We start from the raw sequence: 22,875 nt of genomic DNA, 5'->3' as shown, positions 1-22,875 counted from the left end.
CGTTTCCTTCCATTCGCGGATTAAACGCATTACCTGGTATCGAAGCGACGGGACCGAATATTAATTTGTTTGACGAGGTTAATTTAGTAATGATTCGTTAATGTACGATATTACGTACGAAATTCTCGTGACGAAGGTGGGAAATTATTTCCACGCGTCGTTTGACCGTAGCTCGAGTACGATAGAGGGATATAATCGTTATAATTATGACGGCGAGAGTGGCAGTATCGATGTGCAAACATTCTTCTAACGTGGAACTTCGAAAAGACGTAAATCAGAAAGGAAGCACTTTCATGTCGATATGATTGCTCGAACGCGTTTGCAATGCATAGCCAAATAGTTTAAAACAGTGTAGTCGAACGGAGAAACACAATTTATGATCCAGTTTTATTGCACATCAGTCGTGTAATCGATAGGAATTGTTGTCACTTGCTTAGGTACGTAATGTCAAAGTAAATGTCAAAATAAGCATAGAAGATAACATAAATTATAATAGTTGATATGCTCGTCGGATAGGGGATGAAATGCCCTTTGAAATGAGCGTTCGAACAAATCGCTAGCTTAACTAGTTCCAGAGATATAGCGATTTTAGTTTCAAGTCGATGCGGTGGCTAGTTCCGGAGATATAAGGCTTCGAAGTTTGTTTACGTCGCGAGGAGAATGAACTTTTACTACGGCCTTGTCAAGGTCGTTGACCGCGCGTGTTCGTAGTAAATAGTACGCATTACGTGAGTCGCGTGCGAGACAAAGAGGTCCGACGCGACGCGTTAGACGGAGACAGAGATAGTCGAATTAGAGAAAATTACCTTTTACATAAATTACGATATCTCCAAAACGGATAGTCGGATCGCCAAAAACCAAAGACCATCTTAAAGAGAAAGGTTTACCGCTTCCAACAGTGACCCAAAAATGGATAAAACACTAGTAGTTTCGAAACTGCATGAGTTTGAATTTTATGTATTTTTAATACGCGTTGATACACTATTCTAAGGCTAACAGAGAGATCGTTGAGGAATTTTAGAAATTACGATATCTCCAAGACGGAAAGTCGTATCGCCAAAAACCAAAGACCATTTTAAAGAGGATGGTTTGCCTCTCCTAATAGTGGCTCAGTTATGAAGAAAACAATAGTATCTTCGGAACTGCGCTTATCTAAAGTTTTAATATTTTTAACACGCGTTGGTGGACCATTCTAAGACTGACAGAGGAATATAAAAAATTGAAAAATTATTTTGTGCACATAAAATACTGTGAAACCAGGCACGTATATTTCTATGAATCTCCCTAAAGTTTCCAGCGTAAAATTTCATCGGGAAAATAATACCCGGTGTCCTTTGTTCGTCCAATCGTTGTTCTCAACCGGGCAGCTTCGAAAGGTTAAGAACCACTGGGTTAAACCGGCTGCATCTCATGCATTACCCAACGACCATTTCACCTCGCTAGTCGAGGATTATTTCGTCGAGGTGTAATCAATATCCCCGCAGCGTGCAAATTACAAACGTACATACGTCGATGCGCGAGCCTGTAACGTATTTCAATTTGCGAAATTTTAAAACGCCTCGTTCCACGCTGGTTACCGGCAGAACCAGCGCGCCAAGAGCAAACAGCCCGAATTTACATTCTTATCCTTCTCGCGTACCGGAATATAAAGCATATCCCGCAGCGCGTTCTTGCGTTTTTATCACGGGTTACGTTCGTGATTTACTTTATGCCGGCTCGAATAACGGAGGCTGGCCCTGTCAACGTTGCTGGATTCATTAGCGTTCCTCCTGTCCTCCGTGTGGATGAGGCGCACCCTCTCGTTACACTGTATCGTGGAACGCGGTTTAGTAGACCGGGGTGATTCCTGTGTTTGGTCAAACAGACAGCAATGACAGACTCGGCTCGATACCTGTGCCCGCAGCACGGCACACAACGAGGTTACCAAGTTATTTCATTAAGCTCCCTACTAGGCGGGTAATAATTATTGTGCGGTTCGCTAGGGCCGTTTCTTTTTTTCTTTTTTTTTTACGCGAGATTTCGTACCGCCGTTGAAAACATTTCCTTCCGTTTCCGCGACAAAGACTTGGTTTTCTGCTTCGTTGCTGGAGGAAACGCGCGGGGAAAAAAGCCGCCGCCATTGTGCTCGCCGCGACGGTCGTGCTCGTATTTCATTTTTCGCCGGTTGGCGACGGAACGAACGAAATAACAGGCTCGGAGGTTCTCATTGGATTTTGGAAATCTGACCATGCATCAGGAACGAGTGTTTATTCCATCGTTTGACGTATGAACTTCCACGATCGCGAGTCACGGTTCCCGCCAAAGTAAATCCGCGTATTTACGCGACCTTTCGAGGGTGATGTATCGAGTTCTGTTTCTCTGTGCCATTGTTTGGCGGAACGTCGATCTTCGGGCTCGACATCGAAGTTACAGTCTGTTAAAAGGGAGGAATCATGGGCTTTATGATTCGAAAGTGTGATAAATAATGGAACCGCAAGCTTTGAAGATTAGACTTGTCTTCCTTGTGGAAAGTTGATAATAATTTTCAGATACTGTTTAGAGACAAGTGGAAAATATGGAATAACATTCTTTAGTGTGATTTTCTATTATTAAGAAATTCAATGTAGATTCTATTTGATTAGATCTACTGGAGATTTACAATTAGTCATGTTCACCATATCCTGTGTCATTGAATTCCATAAATTCAACGCGAATATTGCAATAAACAAGAGTCACTATTAAAGTTACAGTTCTTGGATGGATAAAATATTTTTAAATTAGCTAGAGCCATTGTGTTTCATCGAAGATTGTGTAATTTTCCGTTCGTTTGGAAGAATGCTGGTAAACGATAATAGCGCGGACACGCTTATAGGAAATTGGACCTTCTAAAATATCGGATGCTTGGAGGATCGATAAAGTCATTTGGGTAGGTTATTTTCCAGTTATTTTGACGCGGGTATATCCACTCGAGTATTTATTGCGATTGAGAAACGTGCTTCGATTATTAACGGGGACTCGACGATGTAGTTTTTATGTCTGGTAACGCGAAACGGGAAAGCTCGACGGGGAATAATGTTTACACGCAAGAAATCGAAAGGTATTACTGTAGTCGTGAGAACCCTCCGATATTTTCGCCGTTTCTATTTCGTTCTACCCCCTGTGGATAACCACCCTTGTACGAAAATCCACCTGAAGATCCGATACAGGAGATATTTGCACGCAATTTGAGGATATCTGCCGCGAGACCATCCTCTCTGGATCGCATCCCACGGTCCACGGGACGATCCGTTCCAAATCTCGTATGTTCCAGCAAATATGTCTTCGTCCGCTTCGTTATAACCATTTTCTCCGTTACATTTTACTTGCAATATGAAATCTGAAATAGCCAACAATAACTTTTATTCTGTTGTAATTACAATTCTTTCACCCATATTTCTCACAAGTGTAAATAAAAACGTTCTCTCGTAAAGTTACGTAGCCTCGTGGGAGACACAGCTTCGAGAAAACGCTTTAATTTTAGAGATATCAATGATTCGGTGAAATAAATTCCACCCTTGAAACTCGTTCGATGAACTTAAAATTAATATTCCGGGGAGACAAAGTCTCGAGCGGCAACATTTTTATTCTCGATTTATTTTTCCGCGAAGGCTCCTGTTGGATCGTGCCACGATTCCCATCGCATTCCGTGTCACATCGTTGCGACGCGCGAGTCCGGATCACGGACGAAGGAGGACATTTTGGCAAATTGGTTGAGCTCGAAAGTCGAAAACTCTTTTTCCCCCTTTTTGATCCTTCCTCGTCGTCCGTGGTCCCTCCCGTGCGGCCACGTGGCGCTGGTTACGGCTGGCCTCGTCTGGAAAGCCACGAAAGTCAAATCCAATCTCGGCCTTGGAGTAATTCGCTAAACCATTTAGACCAGGACGGTGGGCGACTGCGTGTCCATTTACATTCTCCTCGTTTTCGAAATTTCCGTGCTCCTCGGACAAAATGTCCTTCCGTGAAGGTGGGGGGTGGAAGTATACAGGGTGGAGGTCGATCCTCTCGGCGGTCCACCGCACGCAAGACGGGGAACAACGAAACCCCTTTGCTAATTCTACGGCCAATTATGTCCCAACGTCGCGTGGTTTTACTCTTGTCGGGATATGCTCTCGGGGATTTCGTCTCTCACCCCTTTAGGGTTGCGTCGGAGACGTCGTTTGGAATCCCGGTTCTCCGCCTTCTTGGCGTTTCAGGTTTTTTCCCTCCGGTCGCTTGAATGGTTGGTCGCCCCATCGTCCTAAGTCGTGACTGTTTGCCCTTTCCCTGGGATACGGGAATAATAATAATAACAGTAATGATACGTTTTTATTATGTCAGACTTGTGTAGAATGTGAAATGGACTACCGTAAGAAAAAATATATATACGAGGTCTGTTAAAAAAATAACCGAACTATTTTCGTTTTGTGTTTGTGTATCGTTATAGCAACGAACAGTTGACAGCACCGCAATTGTCATGATCTTCCGCGTAACGGACGTTTTTACAAATTGTTTACATCTTGTTCAGTTTCCGAGTTATTGCTATTTGAGTGCAACGTGCTTCGCCGTTCGTGGCGATTTTCGCAACGTCCGAGTTACGAGAGTAACGATGCAACGTGAAATTTTGCATAAAACTGGGGAAAACATTCACGGAATCGTTTGAACTTTTGAAGCAAAACCTTACGGAAGTGATGCTTTTTCTCGTACGCAGTGTTACGAATGGTTTACCAGATTTAAAAAAGGTCGTCGATCAATCGAAGATGATCCTCGATCTCGAAGGCCTTCGACTTCAACCGATGACATTCACATTCAGAAAATCAAAGATCTTGCGTGCATTAACTGTCGTCTGGCTATCAGAGAACTTGCAGAAGAGGTTGGAGTATCAATTGGGTCATGTCATGAGATTTTGAGGACATTAAGAAAAATTCGTCACAGGCATTGAAGGATGTTCCAAAAGAAGCTTTCCAGGAATGCACCGTAAAATGGAATCATCGCTGGAACAAGTGTGTGAATAGAAGAGGGGAGTACTTTGAAGGAGACAAAGAGCAATAAGTCGTACATTAAATAAAAAAAATTTGTTTAAAATAGTTCTATTATTTTTTGAACAGACTTCGTATAAAAGATTATATAACTATAAAACACAATTTGACATTTTTCGAATACCTGTATTCAGAAAACAGGAATTTAAGCGAGCTGCGTGGTTCGATATAATTTAGTTACGTGCCGCGTATGTTCGTGAGCGCGTTTCAAGTGCGTGCTTTTATAGTCGACGTTCGAAGAAAGGGTAGCGAATTTATGGAGAACAATTAATCAGTTTACAGTTACCTCAGCTGTTACGTCCCTGTATTTCACTTTATTTACAGAGTGTTTCACACAGTGTCGCGTTTAATCTATTTATAATTTTTATTTTGTTTAGGGCGAAGTTAGTGGTCAAAACAGTGGTCGATTATTCAAATAATCATATTATGTTCCATAAACACTGAAGCAAAACAATGTTATTTTTAGCTTTTTCTATTGTACACGTGGTACCTTATACACGAAATATTATATAATACGATAACAGCAAAATAACTGCAATAATTGGTCTCTATAAATTCATTACTTTCCCTTTGAACGTTGGCATGCATGTCAGAGCCGCCGTTTAATCGTTTCGAGACACGCAAGTTCCTTGAATATTTATTTCATGTGTATTTACTCGTCCAAACAGTTTCTATCCACGTCAGAAATACACTCGAACGATTCGATTTTCCCGAGCAGCAATTACAGTAACGTAGAATGAATCGATACGAATAACTCATGATGGAATTCCCACACCTTTGGAATATTAAAGTATACGTCAGAATTTATGCGTATAAAATCCTACGATTACGTCTACGGTGGAAACAAGAGTTTCGTTTCATAACTCGGCTCAGAGACGTTTCGTTCTACATGGTCATTTTGGAAATTACCGATTAAGAAGATCAAACCCAGTATCTCGAAGCTAAACGAACTCTCCGACGGTAATAACCGGTCCGTGAGGATTCTTTTATCCGTCATTAACGGAACTTCCTTCCAGCTTTTTCGTTTCCTTTAAATCCTTTAATCTCTGATCCGACTGTCCTGCGTACGTGTTTCTGTGATTTCATTTTCTGCTACTGTCTGCGTCAGGGTATACAGGGTGCGCCTCGAATCGGCTTGTCACGCGAGTTAAATGTTTCGTCGAACGTGATACCGTTCGTAGTCTGATAACGCGTGGCGTTATGGACACGAGGAATTCCTAAAATTAGAATCTGATTACAGGCTAACGATAAGGAACCGTATTACTCGCTGTAGGTATACCATGAGCGGTTTTTTTTATTTTAAGCTAAATTTTATGAGCACGGTACATGCGAAGATGTAAGATTACGAGCGCACGATATCTTCGTAATTATAATTTGGAGCTTCGTAAAAACTCGGTTTAATTTACAAATATAATATATCACGGTGTTTCTTATCGAGGATCCATAAGGCCACGAAGGGGGAAAAACAATTTTACGTTTGACATAAATTCGTTTAGTAATTCGGTAATTTATGGGAATTAATTCGTGACTATGTACTATCACGATACTCGTAAAATTGAGTTGAGAAATTATTTATTAACTCAGTAATTCGGTGATTTTCGTACAGAGATAAACTCATACTTGATATAGTCGCATCGTGGTCCCTAAAAATTTATTATATGCGTTTGGAGCTGTTGGCAGGCGTTGAAGGGACGCGAAGATGCCATTGTAAAGTATGCCTATAAGAATTCGATCCGTGCCGACTGATTTTTGATACACCCTGTACAGAAGTGTGCATCCACACAGACGGTGTCTGGCTTGTGGACGATTCAAGGGTGGTTTAGGGGCTGAATGCACGAGGGGTTCGCCGTTCCGCTGATGCTCACAAACTGGCCGGAACTAAATACTGGAACAAAAGGTACGCCAGAGGCAGTGCGAATTAAAAATGTCTTCGAGCGATTGTAGTCCCGTTGGCACCCTGAATTATGACTCTCGACAAGTTCGATCCCAAAGCATTCACCTATCGAAGGACGCGTATAATTATACGATTATCATATTCGGCAAAGATATTTTTATTTAACGATAAATTGCGATTTTGTATATTTAAATTATTTTTTAATTGTCGATGAAATATCTCACTTTTCAGAGAATATATTAAATTATCAAGAAGGAAGGTGGTAACGAATGCTCATAAATTTTCCACTGGATACCAAATATATAAGCCGGAAAAGAAATTAAAATTTAATGATTTTGCGATTTCCTGTTATCGTAATTAAAATAGCGAGTACTGTAGCTTTCGGAGGGTTGTGTGAAGTAGTCTCGCAAGGGGAGGATCCCAACTGTACTGCGATTTTAATGATCTTTTGTAGAACGATGGAATGCATATTGTTCGTGAAATGTAAACAGGGATTTATTTGCTAGTTTTAAAGAAATAATTAAAGTCACGTTGCGTGACCGATTTGAGAATTTAATTCTTCGTTCGTACGAACGAATAAATTATTATAGCTTGCAGAGGTTGAGATATATCGATGCATAAATAGCCTTTATCGAAACAAAATGTGTCTCTTGACATTGTTAAAACGCGTTTCTCTTATTGAATCCTTGATCGCACAGCAGACACCGTTTGGACGAGAAATTTCATTACATTTTATGGTCTACATTCCTCTTGTCATGTCGCGGAGTGTGAAAAAAGAAAGAAGAAAACGGGGGTTGACTTTACACGTACGTGTCTGGTTCCTCCGTCGCGGTTAAAATATTACACATTCGCATGAAATATCTTTCCAGCTTGATTTTACGGCTCGCAGGATCGAATTAATGGGATTACGAAATATTTCATAACGATTTACGTTGACGTTTCGAGCAACATGGGGTGAAATCGAGGACGAATTATTTCGTTCGAAAGAAATTGAAATTTAATTTGAAATTAACCCGTTTTTATTATCTAAAAATTAGTATAGTTTCTACGGAAAATTATGATTGCATTTGGATTTATGCATTTTATTGTTAGAAATTCTTAACAAACAGTATGAAGGATCAAAATAACCAAGATAATTAATCGTCCGAGTAAAACTCAATAATTTCGTGTTTTCTCACGAACAAATAACAAGAATTTGCATGGTATAAATCTTTGCTAATCGTCCATCGGGTTCTTTTTTTAATACAAAAACGATTCAGTTGTTTTTCTTCCTTTCATTGGCCTTCTCGGCTTTGTTCGATTACCGTGGACATTTTTATTAAATTCCGCCCTTCTAGCAGCTGGGATGAGGTCACCGAGGGTCGAGTACGGTCAATCGAAGTTACGGATAGAAAGTAAATAGACTTCCTGAAAAATCGAGCAATTCAGCCTGTCCAGTTGGCCAGAGAGAGAGTTCGAAAAGACGTGGCATCCGTTACAGTCACTCAACAGAAGGCACAAAGTGCTTTCAATTTGTATCCCGGCGTCGTTTAGATTTACCCAGTGATCTTTGGATGGACGAGACCCGTTCCAGCATCGCAGTTTGTGTCCAAATGTTGTGCCTCTCGCGTAATAGCGATTCAACAATGTCGACGCTGAGACTTCGTAATACAAGACGTAATATAAAGGAAACTTGCACGATCATATTTCTTTCATAGAATATTAAAAGTCCATTAACAGAGGATCTCGTGAAACCCAAAATAATTATGTCCACACGTTTTCAAGCATTACTGATTTAAAGTGGGGTTTGGAGGCCACCATAATCCGAATAAGGGTTAAATCTGTATTTCTGCCCGGACTATATTGTCCCTTGATTTATGCAATTCGAGAATCTAGTTAAAAAGAATTTGCAGATATACTCCGAGCATTCACAAATGCGCGTAGAAACTTTGAAATTGTTAATACTTTATTTCAAATTAATAGAGCTTGCTCAGATTGCTAAAACATCGAATTTAAAGTATCAGCGTGTCATCGAAGTGAAGCAAATCTCATTTACAGGATAACGAACAAAAATTTTAAGTCGTGAACTAAATAAATTCCTGTCCTCCTTGTTTGCCCGAACCCGTGGATTTAAAATAATTTACGAACTGAAATTCGCGTTCGATGTTCTCGAATGAATTTTTTCTGGAGTCTACGAGCGCGTATCCTAAACCGCGCTTCTGGCCATAATTTTCCGTTCTCAACGAGCCGGCTGCGGAATCAATGTACTTTGTCCAGTTCGTTACGACCGGTAGTACGAGATCTCAAGACGCTCGTTCGAAGAGCAGCCTTGTTGCGTCTTTCGGGCTCAAGAGCTTCCTTCAACCCCGAGAGAAAAAGAAGCGGGCTCGTGAGATGGGTTTTATTTCGCGGCTTAGCGCGGCCGCCATGAGCATCGTGGCGTAGGAGGCTTCGATCCGAGGGTGGCTTTATCCGAACGATAGGCCATTTCTCTCCTTTTTCTCTTTCCCTTTAACGTCAGATGTTAGCGCGGGGATGAATTTGCATGAAGCTGCTCGTAACGGTCACGAATGCTTGCGTGCCGCGACTGATAAGTTCGACTTAAGCGAACGTTTTACTTAGGGCGCGTTTTTCCTCGCAGGTGAGGAGCGTCGTCGGGCTTCAAAATACGCTAAAACAGTACCGAAGTACGATAGAATAGCGCGTGAATATTAGATCGAACGATTTATTCACGTGTTTTTAGTTTTCTCTCGGTTTTAACGTATCAAATTTATAAGGCAGGTGCTTTTAATTTATTGCCACTTTCGAGCGATAGTCCAAACGTTTTTATCGCTCGCGACGCTTAGGCGAAGCGTGTACGTTCCCCCCCGGTGTAATAAAAATATAAACGCGCGGATATGGTATACGAGAAAAATGGAACAAAGTCGCGTTACACGTCGCCTCCAATTGGAAATTAAAGTCACGAGTTTTTTACATTTCAGAAAAAAGCTCGATCAGAATATTGTATCGATAAACTGTGTCTTGAAATCGTTTCAACCTCTGACGCGTACTCCAAAGTGTAATACTATTTGTCAAGGTTAAAGGGCGTGTAAGAAAAAGCGGGATGATATTTATTTAGGGTAAGTTTCCAAAGGTTGCCGGTGTTTTGGTATACGCACATTTGACACCCCCCTCCCAGGCGCCATTTTTCTTTTCGCTAGCCCTCTTTCTCTTATTCTATTCCCACTCTCTCATTTGCTATTTCACTTGTATTTTTTTTTTGATCCCTTTGCTCGTCTATTTCGTACCGTTCACCCCTTATATCGTGCTTTCTCTCCTCAACAGTTGGTACTTCGACAATGGGCAACAACACCTCCAGCGTTCTTTATATCCATTAGGGTGCTACGAGCCATTTGTTATGATCCTGCAGATTCTGGAGAGGAGCGATGTACCTACCAGGAGTAATCCCTCTCACCCTTAAATTATTCCTTCGATGGCTTTTAACGTGAAAGAAGATCCGCTGCTTTTAAGATCACGACGGTTATCGTGGTTCCCGCGGATTTATATTAAAAATTACACACCTACTTTTCAGTTTAATTCGTCCCCATTTAGATTCGAGTTTTCACGTTACAGATAATATCCAGTATGAATATCAAATCTCGTATCATCGCTTGAAAAATTTGTTACTTACATGGAATACTCTTTTCTTAAAGTTTCCGTCTCGATTGTTGCGAGGTGTTCGTTCGAATCCAAGCCTGTCGGACGAAAAGAAAGTTGGTGAGCGCATCAAGGCTGTGACAGTCAAATTAAAATCAACCGATTCCCCTGACGAGCTAAAATTGGTCCCTGACAGAACCTAATACGGTTTCGAGGTATCGACGTATCATCTACGCGTCCCAGTCGATGGATTTTTATTGTTTTCTTTCTATGCTGGTTCGTTCTCATGTCAGCCACCATCGGGGACTGGGAACGAAATTTTAATTAGAAAACTGTCACTAGGGAAACGAATAGGTTTTGTATCCGCAGCCACCAACGTAAGACACTCGTATTTTCATCTTACACCAGTTTTCTGTTCATTCTCCTATTATAATTTCATATTTTACTGCTCACTTTATTTTCTATTCACGCAATTATCATACAGAATTAATTGGTTTCTTCCAATATTGATCCCTACCTTTATACATTAATTTTATTTCTTCCTTTTCGTCCATGCAACACCTAATTTCTTGATTATTGTTCATAGTATTTCATTTCTCGAATATTTCACTATACGTTTGTTTCGCTTGCTGTTTCAGGTACGCATGAATTTTCACGAAGGATGCTGACACGCGGATTCGTACTCCTTGGCAGTCCATTTACCTGAGCAGTTAATCAACTCGTGAGTCATTGCCAGCTATACAATTACCGAGAAGCTTCTTGGAAAATTTATACATCCTCCACGGACCCTCCTCCACGGTCTAAGGTCCACGATCTCGGACTATCGGGCTTAGGACCTTGAGACAGTGGACGAGTGCTCGTCTTTTATTGAATTCTTTCCTTTTACCAGCCGGTAGTTCGAGCAGCACTCCGGCTGTATATGTAAATGTAGCTTAGGGGACGTAATCCCATGGGAAGACGGGCGAGGGGGGTTATGGAGAACTGCAGTAAACGATATTCTGTCATTGGTGGGCGCACCCTTATCTCCGCTGTACACGCTCCTATATCACCCTTCGATCGTGAAAATAGAATCCTAAAATCACGAAATTAATGATGCCTACTACTTCGGAGACTTACGGGGAAAAAATCCTAGTAAATTGTGGTCATTATCCTCTAGCATTAAACGAAGCGACGAGGCGAAAACTTTATCCCGACACACCACTGGGGCCTCTTAAATCGCTTCGTTTATATTGATTTCTATAATCATTTTATTCGATACTAACCTCTCCCTCCCTGAGAATCGTGAAATCTTTCGAGAATATATTTTTTATTTTACATTTCGTTCTATAAATATTTTTCAGTATCTGCTCGAGCAAATAAATAATGTGTTTAAACGATTAAAATATTAAGAGAAGGTTCGAAAATATACTTGATATACTTTATTACAGAAAAAGCGTTTAACCTCTTCACGCCCTTAGCCACATATGTGGACGTTTAGTTTTTTTTTTTTACTATTATAGTTTCTGTCAATAATAAATAGATAAAAAAAAAAGTCGTCCCTGAAGAGGTTAAATGATTAAAATATTAAGAGAAGGTTCGAAAATATATTTTACATGTTTCATTAAAGAAGAAGCTTTTGACACAATTTTTTTTCGACAATTCGAAGCTCCATGATATAAGAATTTTTCGTAGTATTTATTTTTGAAGTTCACGAGCTCTACCAGACTTTATTTATTTTTTTTACCTCAGTTGCTCTTTAAAGGAATGTTTTTACTGTCGAAAAGCACAGCAGACTGTTGTGCTTTCGATGCAGAAAGCTAGGCTTGTTCGACGATATTGCTCTCTTAAGCGAGATTCCGGAGAGTTAATGCGACCCTTTAGTGGAAACGAAAGGAGGAACGCCAATTTGGCGCTAATCCGCGAGAGCCTTCTAAGATTCGAATACCAGTGATTTACCGAGCCCTCGAAGGGGTCAGTAAATAGTACAAGGTATACAGCACGTCATGTATTACATAGGCGTATGTGCACATGGCATAAATCTGCTATATTCGAGAGCCTCCTTTCTTTGACAAGATTATCGGCGCGCGCCAAAGAAGGGGCGCCATTGGACAAAAAGAGTTCACGTGGCCCGGCACAAATGCTCGAGAACATTCGAAGCTCTCTTGCAAATTAAGCTAACCTCTTTCCATCGACCCCATCAATTTTTTACGCTTTGATCCAGTTACTTACATTCTCCGGGTTGTTCGAGCGAGTCGTCGGACATTGTCAAAGAAAGTAATTGAAATATACTCGAAGGAACAAGGGTGTCTTTCGCGCATTCATATTTTACATTTCGCGAAGAACCGCGCTAGAATACTGCGAAATATGCGAAATTTCATTATCGAATATTGCGACCAGGGTCGAATTAAGGTTTTCGAGGCACGGGGCTGACGGACGATTAGATCTTCTCTTGATTAGGAAAGTGGAGGATGTCTGAAGCTGAGAACAATTTTAAAACAGAAAAGAAACCTTTAAAAGTGCCCGTGAAAAACAATTCTTAGGTATTACTAACGGGTAATAAGATTGAAAACATATTTAACTGCCTCTAGATATATTAAAATTATATAAAAATATCGAATGACTAAGAGATTTATTCGGAAACGTTAATAAATCGGAAATAATTGTTTCGTCGTGTGTTTGTGAAAATTTATTTTAATATTTTAAGAAATAAGTCTGCATCGTGACGTCCTCCATGAAACTTTAATGCATCGTGAACCTAGCACGAGTATTTATGGCGCGTTCAGGCGCGTTACCTTTGATATTTGAGAAACTGTTTATAAATAAATCTCTACACAGTGTTTTATCAATATCCTGTGTTTATATTTCTAGTGTTTTATATTCTAACCCCGAGAGGTTGTTTCGTTTCATTTTAGCCAGCGGTTGAAATTGATTAGTAATTCTTGTTGGTAAAATAAATTAGCTGTATTAGATTTATTAATATATAGCGGAACGGACGGATGCTTTAAAGTTCAAAGGAAACTTTTCGCATTGTTTACAACCCTTGAGCGCGGCGGTACGCTCGAGTGGAAAATGTTTTTGGCGCATTTCGACCTGACCTCGACACGTTTAGTCATCCTTTGCTTTTTGTCTCGTTGCTAAGCGTGTAAGTGAACGCGTGAAACGCGGTGAGACTGACGTGTAATGTCGACATCTTTCACCGTACATAGTGGATGTTTTAACTTGTGTTCTCCTCGCTTTCATATCCAGCCGTGTCGTTACTTTTATACTCGTTGCAACACTGCTACCCAAGCAATTTTAATTTAATGGATGAAATTTTATTTTTTTAGTGCCAAGAGCAATTACTCACGAACTTATTAACAATATTCGTACAAATATCAACTTAAATCTAGTAACACGTATTAGGGTGAACCACCCAACTCTACCATCTCAAATAGCCCCCAAATAAACTATTTACATAAAATTTTAATTTCAGATTTTTTATCTAGATAGGATTCTCGAATTTTAAGGAGGCTGTAAAAATAAATTCACTGTCAAATCGTGAGTTTGATAGCTTCCAATTGTCTAAAAACGAAGCTTCGTGAACAATTTCGGGGGTTTGGTCTGGCAGTCGAAGTGTTCATAGAATTTAAAGAGTCTGATGATATTAAACGGTCACTATTATCTTGGACGATGATGCAGTACCGCGTGAAACGAGGTTTCCTTGCGCAAGAAAAGTTCAGGTTACGTAATGTTTGCGACGTTCCGCCTCGTTTCGCTTAATTAACCGATATAACGGGCACACTGGCGATATCTTGGCTAAGTTAAGGGACGGTGGCGCCTCTTAAAAACCACGATCGCCTGCACCTGTGTCGCCTTTGTGAACGTGACAATCCCAGAGCCCTCAAGTGATGTTCATGGGACATCATGATCCGTAGGGTCGGTTTAATGGTTGTCCCGGTGGAGCGGTCACGTGGCCCGTGTGTACATATATCTCTATATAAGTGCGGTATGGGGTGACACGCCATTAATAGCATAGTGAATGGGTTGAATGACGTCACAATGAATGCTTTACAGGAAGGCTTTACAATCGACTTAATTATAAAGCGTTGTCTTGGCGGGAAGGGAAAAATGTTCTTCGATCAATGGAACAAGAAGTCCCTTTTTATCTAAAAAGACACTCTTTATATACGCCCGGGACGAATGGCGCTTATATAGGGTGGATTCCCACAAAGCAATCCATTATCTTTAAATCTCTTCGAGGGTACGCGAAAAAGATCATCGATCGCTCGATGGAAATTCTCGTCCTTTCGTTCGTTGATTACTTCGCGCGGTAAATATGAAAATTTGATATCGAAGTTTAACGAAAAATTTTGTTCAATTCATCGCGACACTCCAGAGTCGAGAAAACGTTCAAAGTAATACGGTGGATTCTTCCATCGAAACATATTTAGATATCGAAGAAATACTACTGGAGAGTGATGCGACAAATTTAAAGCTCGATTTGCTTAAAAATTGAAAACGTTTCTATCGGATAGACTAATGCACACCCTAAACAGAAACGGCATAAAAGCTTTGGAACATCGCCGGCTGAAACGTACGAGAATGTATATTGAGAAATGAAATTTTAAAACTCGAAGTGGTACGATCCTCGTAAAATTCGAATCCCAATTTTCTATCGTATTACTCGATCGTTAATTACACCGATGTATTTGAAGATACTCGAACGAGTGGAAGTACGTTGGCGATCGTTCCATAAAGTGAAACGGGATCCCGAAAGGGAGGATACGGTACAAAACGTCAGAAAAAAGGGGACTGGGGGAGACAGAGCGCGTTGTAGTTGTCCCCGTGGGATGGTTACGTGGCCTATATACCATGGGAAGCCACGGGGGTTCAGCAAGGCAACGGGTACCACATGACGGTGTCCCATAAATAGTCGGCCGGACGCCGGAATTTCCATTATATCGCGTTCCCGTACGTAGTCTCCATAAACAATATCATCGAACTCCGTGCCGAAATGGCTTTCCCCATTAGGTGTTTGCGTGCAATATTTATTACGGACACGGTCATTGTGATACGTGGGATTTATGGGGGCTTTGTGCCGAAAATCTGCAGCTCGCCCCGTCAGGGAGAGAAAGGGGGGTTGGGTGGAGCCAGGCAAGGAGTAAACGAACGGAAGGAGAGGCGGCGAGGAAAGGGGTCGAAAGTTCGAAAATAGTTGAACAATTCGGGCGTTCCCGGGAGCCACGTTCGCCGTTAACGCCGTAGAACTCTCGATCCTCGAGTTTCCTCGTACATTCCGTTGTGTTCACTCGATATTTCACGTCGAGTTGGCGCATCGGCGCTCGTTGCACCGATAGTTGTAATCGCGTTCAATTAACAGGCCGAGCGGAGTGCGCGTAATAGGGTAGTATGTTTCAAAGTCGGGCCGGATATAGGCGGAACTATCGTTAACGTGAACTACACGCATCGTCGCGCGAACCTTTACCACATACAGAGCGTTTAAAAATATACTGCGGGTTGTTGAGATCGAACAGATGAAAAACGTTTGCTGTGAACTTGCGTTTGAAAATGATTTGTTAAAATAACTAATTCTCAGGTTGAAATGTTAAAGGAAATAAATTTTAGACAAATTTTAATTTATGCAGTACAATTGTGTAAAGTAAAAGTTTTGGTCTCGTAAAAAATTGTACGCTTTTGGTTTGGCTTTTACTGCAGTTGTAAGGTTTCCATTCGTCAAATATTTCATCTGTATTGGAACTAATAATAAATTCATTTTGAGCACAATAAATATCTTTTCTCTAAAGTATTTCTGGACGTAGTATAAGGTCCCACCATTTTTGGGGAATCCGTATAGCGTATGAGGGTTCTATAAGTTATTTTACATAAAAAATAATCGGTAGTTGATTTCACCCCCCGCGTGGCGCACCATATGGCGCGACTGTAAAATCGCAACTTACCGTGACACTCGTATTCGCCATTTGCCTGAGCAGTTATCCGCAAAATATGTACTTCGAAATTTTTTCATGATCGTGAAACACTTTTCAGGCGTCTAAAAAATTTGTAATAATCTTCGTGCAGTTGTCGAGTCTCTGTATTCCATATAGATTTATCGAGCTGCCATTCCGCGTTGGATATTTTATTTATTTACCGAAACGGGTCTTTTATAACAGTTTCTATACACAGCAGAATGGCGAAGTGTTTCGAGATGCCGTTCCGACCGCAGGTGTTGATGCTCGGCTCAGTTGGTTGTTACTCGAATATTTCATGAGCTCAACGAATAAGTACTGCGTCACCCTCCTTGAATGATTCATTCTCTAAGGGTGGTTTTCATACGTACGCTGCACAACCGTGGTTTCCAAAATTATATATTTTCGTACACAGTTTTATAACACGCGTTTATTGTTGCCGACAACTTGGTATCCTAATTTATATTTTTATAGTTAGAAATTATCGTCGCTCAAATTAGACATGGAAAATTTGCTTATTTCGATATTACAATATTCTAATAATTACATATAATTTAGAGATTGCTTAAGAAAGATATGTCAGATTTAATTTAAATATCCGTTGCACAGTTACGTAATGTTTTAAGATTATTAAAGTAAAACGGAGACATTATAGGCGCGATTAGATTAGAACTTGATCAAAGTAGTTGCTCTGCTCGATGCACGTAAATTGGATAGAAGTCAATTATGGGGTCACGTCTCCGTCACAGGACACGGTCTTGCCTGGAAGTTTATGGTTTGTTTAACAGTTCCCATGCTCCACCAGTCGAATTTCTCCTTGATTAATGTATGTTCCGAGTTTGGACTTAAGCTCCGTCAAGATCGGCGAGGGCAGGCTCCTCTCGCGGGACCAAATCATAGAGAACTTGTATTCCGGATGGCGAAGCGTCGTACCCTCTGAGCAAACTGCCATAGCGAGGACGGTTCTGTAGTTTGCGAATACTATGACGTGCTTGAAAGGTCCTGGGAATATAAAATCGTGGAGTTAGTCAACTACGTGCTCGCCCCGACTGTTGGCTCGTCGAGATATCGTCCCTTTTCTACAAGGATAAGGAAGAACGTTCCACGCCGTGGCGTTACAGATTACGAAACGAACTTTGACCGATGAAAACATTTGTCTCCGCGCGTAGGGAGATATCTAATACACGGCGGTGGAAATATTACCGTCACTGTCGGTGACAACTGGCGTTCGAAATAATTTATTCGACTAGAAACCGTTTCGTACGAAATATTATTATTATTCAACAAGATTCGTACCGCAAATTTTCACTTTTTTCTTCTGCAATAGGGTGAAATTGATACAAAGACGGATTTAATAATCTATAAAAGTAACTTTGAAATAACTCGTAAAATATGTTCATAGAATGTCTTGTAGAAACTTTTATAGAAAATGAAAGGTCACACATGTAACAACTTTAGTTGGAAACAACATTGCTAAAAAGCTAGTGAAATTAACGTTTCTTTTGAATTTAATTTTTTCTACTCGAAGATCATTATACTTGCCTAGTTTCCGTTTCGATCCCTGCAATTGCCACGTTCCAGTGACTTCGTTTCCATCCACGGTCCCGTCCACGTAGAAAGTGATCGGAATATTGTTTTTATGGCTAATCGCCGTGTATTTGATGGCAAACGCGTTCTCCGACGTCTTCTTCACGAGGAATCGACCGCATCTGCTCAAACTTTGGTTTATCGGGGTCCCAGCTGCGAAATACCACTCCCCTGAAAACTGAAGTTCGATTTAAAAAAATTTGTCTTCTAAAAGAAGTAGATGATTTTGCCCTGGAAAGTCGAATTCTATTCGTAGAGGAAATAGGAAGAATTCTGTTATGATTTTGTTAAAATGGCAATTTCGCGGAAGAGTCAGATTCGATTGTATTTCACGTAGAAATGCCACCCCCTCCTCATTTGCAATCGGTGTAAATTCAAATTAGGATCGTGCGTATGCACGCAAGTTTGTAAATTATTGTACACGTTTGCGCGTACCGATCCAATATTGACAACCTTCGATGCAAGCGTGCAAACGATGCGTTCAACTAGCACGCCTACGAATTTACGGGTGCCCGGCGTAGCTGCATCAGGATCATAGATATCGCGTAACAGGCAACGTTACGTTACGCGTTTCCATTTGGCACGATTCGAATCAACGAATCTTCCGGACGATCGTTGGGGACGAATCTATACGACTGTTTGCAAACCTCGACGTGCATTATGTTCGACGAAGCAATCACAGGACCGCGTACTTTCGTTTAGAAAGTAATATTTTGAAAATTGAAAGAGCCCCGATACTCGTGGAATTGAACAAAATATACGTAAGTGCACCCTTACTCCATAATAAAGAATTGAACTTAGAAATCGACTACAGAATCGAAGAATAAAATATTGGAATATATAAAGTTTGCTTTTCCGTGTCCTCGTGTTTTTTTACGGGCTTTGACGAAACATTTTAATTAAATTGGAACACACCGAAAGAGACGAACAATCACAGACAAGCAATCGATCTCTGTGACGTCGGATTGCCTCTCTATAACTGAACAGTATATCAATCTTACGTTCCCTTGCATGACACGTTTATCTGTGAACTGGTAGATGCTTTTAAGAAGCTAATAACAAATAGATTTTCTAGGTAGTTTGTTGGCGAAGACTCCATTATTAATCGTATCAAAAGAAACATTGGCTCAAATTATTTATAAGTTTTGATGGTCGAGGACATTGGCGTTAATACGAAATATTAAAAATCATGTTGCATTTAACAGTTTACGTGTATCTTGTTTGCTAAAATCAATATTATAAATTTTATTCGTGTTTATTAATATTTGATTTTCGAAAATACGGATCAACAGAATAAAGCATTATTTTCTCACCGTTTTGGAATTAAAATGTGACGTGAAAAATGAATAATATAACATTTTTCATCTGTAGTTTTTATCGATATTTAATACTCGAGCAAATAAATCGAAGCACAAAGTAATATTGATATTAAAACGTGTTTAACAGTTATATTTTTACCAATATTTTCAATATTTACCAAAATTCTTGTCTAAACAGAAATATTTCACGAAACGAAAAGATAAAAGTTCAACCGATTGGACGAATAAATTATTACGCGTTAGTTTGATCGATCATCTGATATTCAAATGAAATTTTACCCAACTGAAGCTTCTTGTTTAGCAAAATTAATGTGTCTAATTAGAAGCGACGATGCGCTATCTTATCCAAGTCCAGCGACTATCTAACATTCAGAGAACAGTCTTGCAACAGAATATCAAACACACTATATTTCAATTTTAGATTGAAGTATACCACGAAACGAGAAAACAAAAACAACACTGTTCAATCGAATAAGTGGCAGGAAAAGATTCGTTTCAATTTTATAAATCATCTTACATTAATTTTGCCTGACAAGGAACTCGATCACAACGAGGAGACAAAAATTAAATTGTTCGATCTGAGAAATGTCCCAAATAAATTATTACTTTATCGACGATTCGATGCTCGAACTTCTTGTCTGACAAAATTGATATATTTATTTAGAGAACGACGCACTACCTTATCCAAGTCCAGCGACTATCTAACATTCAGAGAACAGTCTTGCAACAGAATATCAAACACACTATATTTCAATTTTAGATTGAAGTATACCACGAAACGAGGAAACAAAAACAACACTGTTCAATCGAATAAATGTCAGGAAAAAATTCTTTTCAATTATATAAATCATCTTACATTAATTTTGCCTGACAAGGAACTCGATCACAACGAGGAGACAAAAATTAAATTATTCGATCTGAGAAATGTCCCAAATAAATTATTACTTTATCGACGATTCGATGCTCGAACCTCTTGTCTGACAAAATTGATATATTTATTTAGAGAACGACGCACTACCTTATCCAAGTCCAGTGGCTGTCCAATATCCGGCGAACAAGCATTGCAGCAGAATATCAAACACGCTGTGCAAATCAGCACCGGAAGTGTCTCGCACACGCGCAACATTTTCTGTTCGTCTGTTGCGCGATTCGCGTAGCTCGGTGTTTCGTGACGTTGTGTTCACCGTTGGTCGTTGCAGCGGACTGTTCGGAATATTGAAACCGTAAACGTGGATTCTGACGGGATTCCAGTTCGTTATCTACGACGCATTACTCACCCGGGGTTTGTCGACGTCGACGATGGTGGGCGAGAGCCCCGTGAATCGACAGTCTGTAAACGCGTACTCGTGCTTAAACACCCGTGCCCGTCCTGTTTACCGACTCGTATTTAGGCGGCTGATTGTTCGCGGATCTATAAACCGCGTTTGTCTCCATTTGCAAGCGGGGGTTCTTGAGAATTACGACGCGAAATCGAGCCGCCCGTATCGACGCTGTTCACGTTGAAAATTGGTGATAGGGGAACACCGAATTACGTCACGATACACATAATAACAATAACGAGAAACTGGAGGGAATATTGATCCGAATGTTATTTTCGGAGGGTTCAGTGACACGGTGACGAAGCGGTAGACGATCGGAAGAATGCTAGAAAATATTTTACTTAACGTTAAATCGGAGGATTTCTAAACGAAAATTGTCGAGGATATCTTTTTCTGAAACTAGCAGACTTCATTGTCTATTCAAAATCGTATAATTTTTTGCAAGACTACAATTTTGATTTTAGATTATTGTAAACTACTAAAATTTGTTTCAATACTTATTTTTGTATCCTAAACTTTGATAAATTCACAAACCCTATACAAATTTATTTCCCTCGATGTTTCAACTGGAGATTTCATTTTTCCAGTCCTATAATGGAAAGTGTTAAGTCTTTGACGTACGATTTAATTCCAAATAATTTTTTAAATGCATACTTAATTCTAATACATGTTTAACTTTGTTTAAATTTGTTCGTACAAGAACAGACTTGTTTTAGAAATACCTCGTGAATTTAAAAATATATTGATTTTAATATATGAGACTCGATGACAATCTATTGTACGTCAAGGGGCTAAAAGTCATACAATTGAAAGTAAAATCAGGAACTCTCCAAGTCGAATAATAGTATACCTAAAATGCTTTGAAATATGCACATCAATGAATTTAGAAGGTCGTAAAATTATCCAATACAAAAATAGTAGTTCTTTCGTACCATACGTCGAGTAATTAGTCGAGGAACCAACATTTTTGAAATTGCTTTAACGACACGCAACGAACCAATCAGCAAAAATAGACATTTGGAGTTCAGATAATCTCACGGTTACGGTTGCCGTTTCGTCGAAAAAGAAACATACTATTCTCATTAGGCGCGTGGCTTACGTGTACAAAAACCGTTCCCCATAAATAAAAAACTGTACAAGCTCGGGGTTTCATCAGGATTCGATATCTTTGTAAAGCGAGATTACGCCGCTAATTGAATAAATTTCCGTGGATAAATGCCCCGTTAAAAATGGCACCCTCCCTTTTAAAACGGCATTCTTCGCGACCTCGTGGCCGTAAATCAGGCAGCGCCGGAACTCGTTAAATTAATCTCTTAATCTCCGTTCGCAAAATGATTCTGCAAGATCTCCGGCCTGTTATCTCTCCTCTTTGTTTACCGTGGCGAGCGTAAACCTCGTTTACCCGTCCTCGAATACACTGTTTACATCCTGGCGAAAGTTATACCAGCGACTGCATCGGGTCACGGACGATAATACGGATTTACGGAGGCGCGTACGCCGTAGCGATCCAGTATGGCGTCGGTTCATCGTTCGATTCGGTAACGATAAATGTTTATATAGCCCGACCGACCCGGGGAAACTGTGGCCAAACTATCTAACGAACCTACGCTGAGAATAATAGTCGTTGCTTTCGCAATATTTACACCGATAGCATCGGCTGTTTGCACGGTTGGAGCATTAGCTGCTTCTTGGTGCTTCACGACTATCGAAGAATCGTTTGTTTGTTCAACAGATACACCAGGTTGCTCCTAGTACTGGGTAGTACCGAAATACTTACATAAATGTGTGTAAAAGATCGATGTCTTCATCGTTGGTGCCTTACAATTGCCATTTTATTTATCTTATAAGGGATGATTCTAAATTCGAGAAATTTTAAATATTTGGAACCTTCGGGTATATATATAAAGATGTGTATTATGCAATATTTTGGTTATTTTTACTTTTATACCACAAGGTGGAGATAAAGTTTCTACACAATTACTCCCTCGGTGACCCAACAATTAGTGCCTCATAATTGCCATTTTATTTATCTTATAAGGAATGATTCCCAATTCGAGAAATTTTAAATATTTGGAACCTTCGGGGATATATATAAAGATGTGTATTATGCAATTTTTTGGTTATTTTTACTTTTATACCACAAGGTGGAGATAAAGTGTTTACTCACAATTACTCCCTTGATAC

General features: G+C 40.0%; 2 protein-coding genes across 2 annotated transcripts in view; one reads left to right on the top strand and one right to left on the bottom strand.

The window, feature by feature from the left end:
• Positions 1 to 22,875, top strand: part of LOC122403486 — a 173,378-nt gene that overhangs the window by 40,840 nt on the left and 109,663 nt on the right. The gene's annotated exons all lie outside the window — the stretch shown is intronic.
• On the bottom strand, positions 17,248 to 20,498 carry LOC122403505. The gene is made up of 3 exons (XM_043407055.1): positions 20,391 to 20,498; positions 18,009 to 18,231; positions 17,248 to 17,468 (listed from the first exon to the last, which is right to left on the bottom strand). Exons 1-3 carry the CDS (start codon positions 20,496 to 20,498, stop codon positions 17,248 to 17,250), a joined length of 552 nt encoding a protein of 183 aa, XP_043262990.1.

Source organism: Colletes gigas, unplaced genomic scaffold (genome assembly GCF_013123115.1).
Source record: "Colletes gigas isolate AHSC1104 unplaced genomic scaffold, ASM1312311v1 Colletes_gigas_Sc00055, whole genome shotgun sequence".
Lineage (NCBI taxonomy): Eukaryota > Metazoa > Arthropoda > Insecta > Hymenoptera > Colletidae > Colletes > Colletes gigas.
The sequence above is the reverse complement of the archived record's forward strand: the minus strand, read 5'-3'. Positions and strand labels throughout refer to the sequence as shown.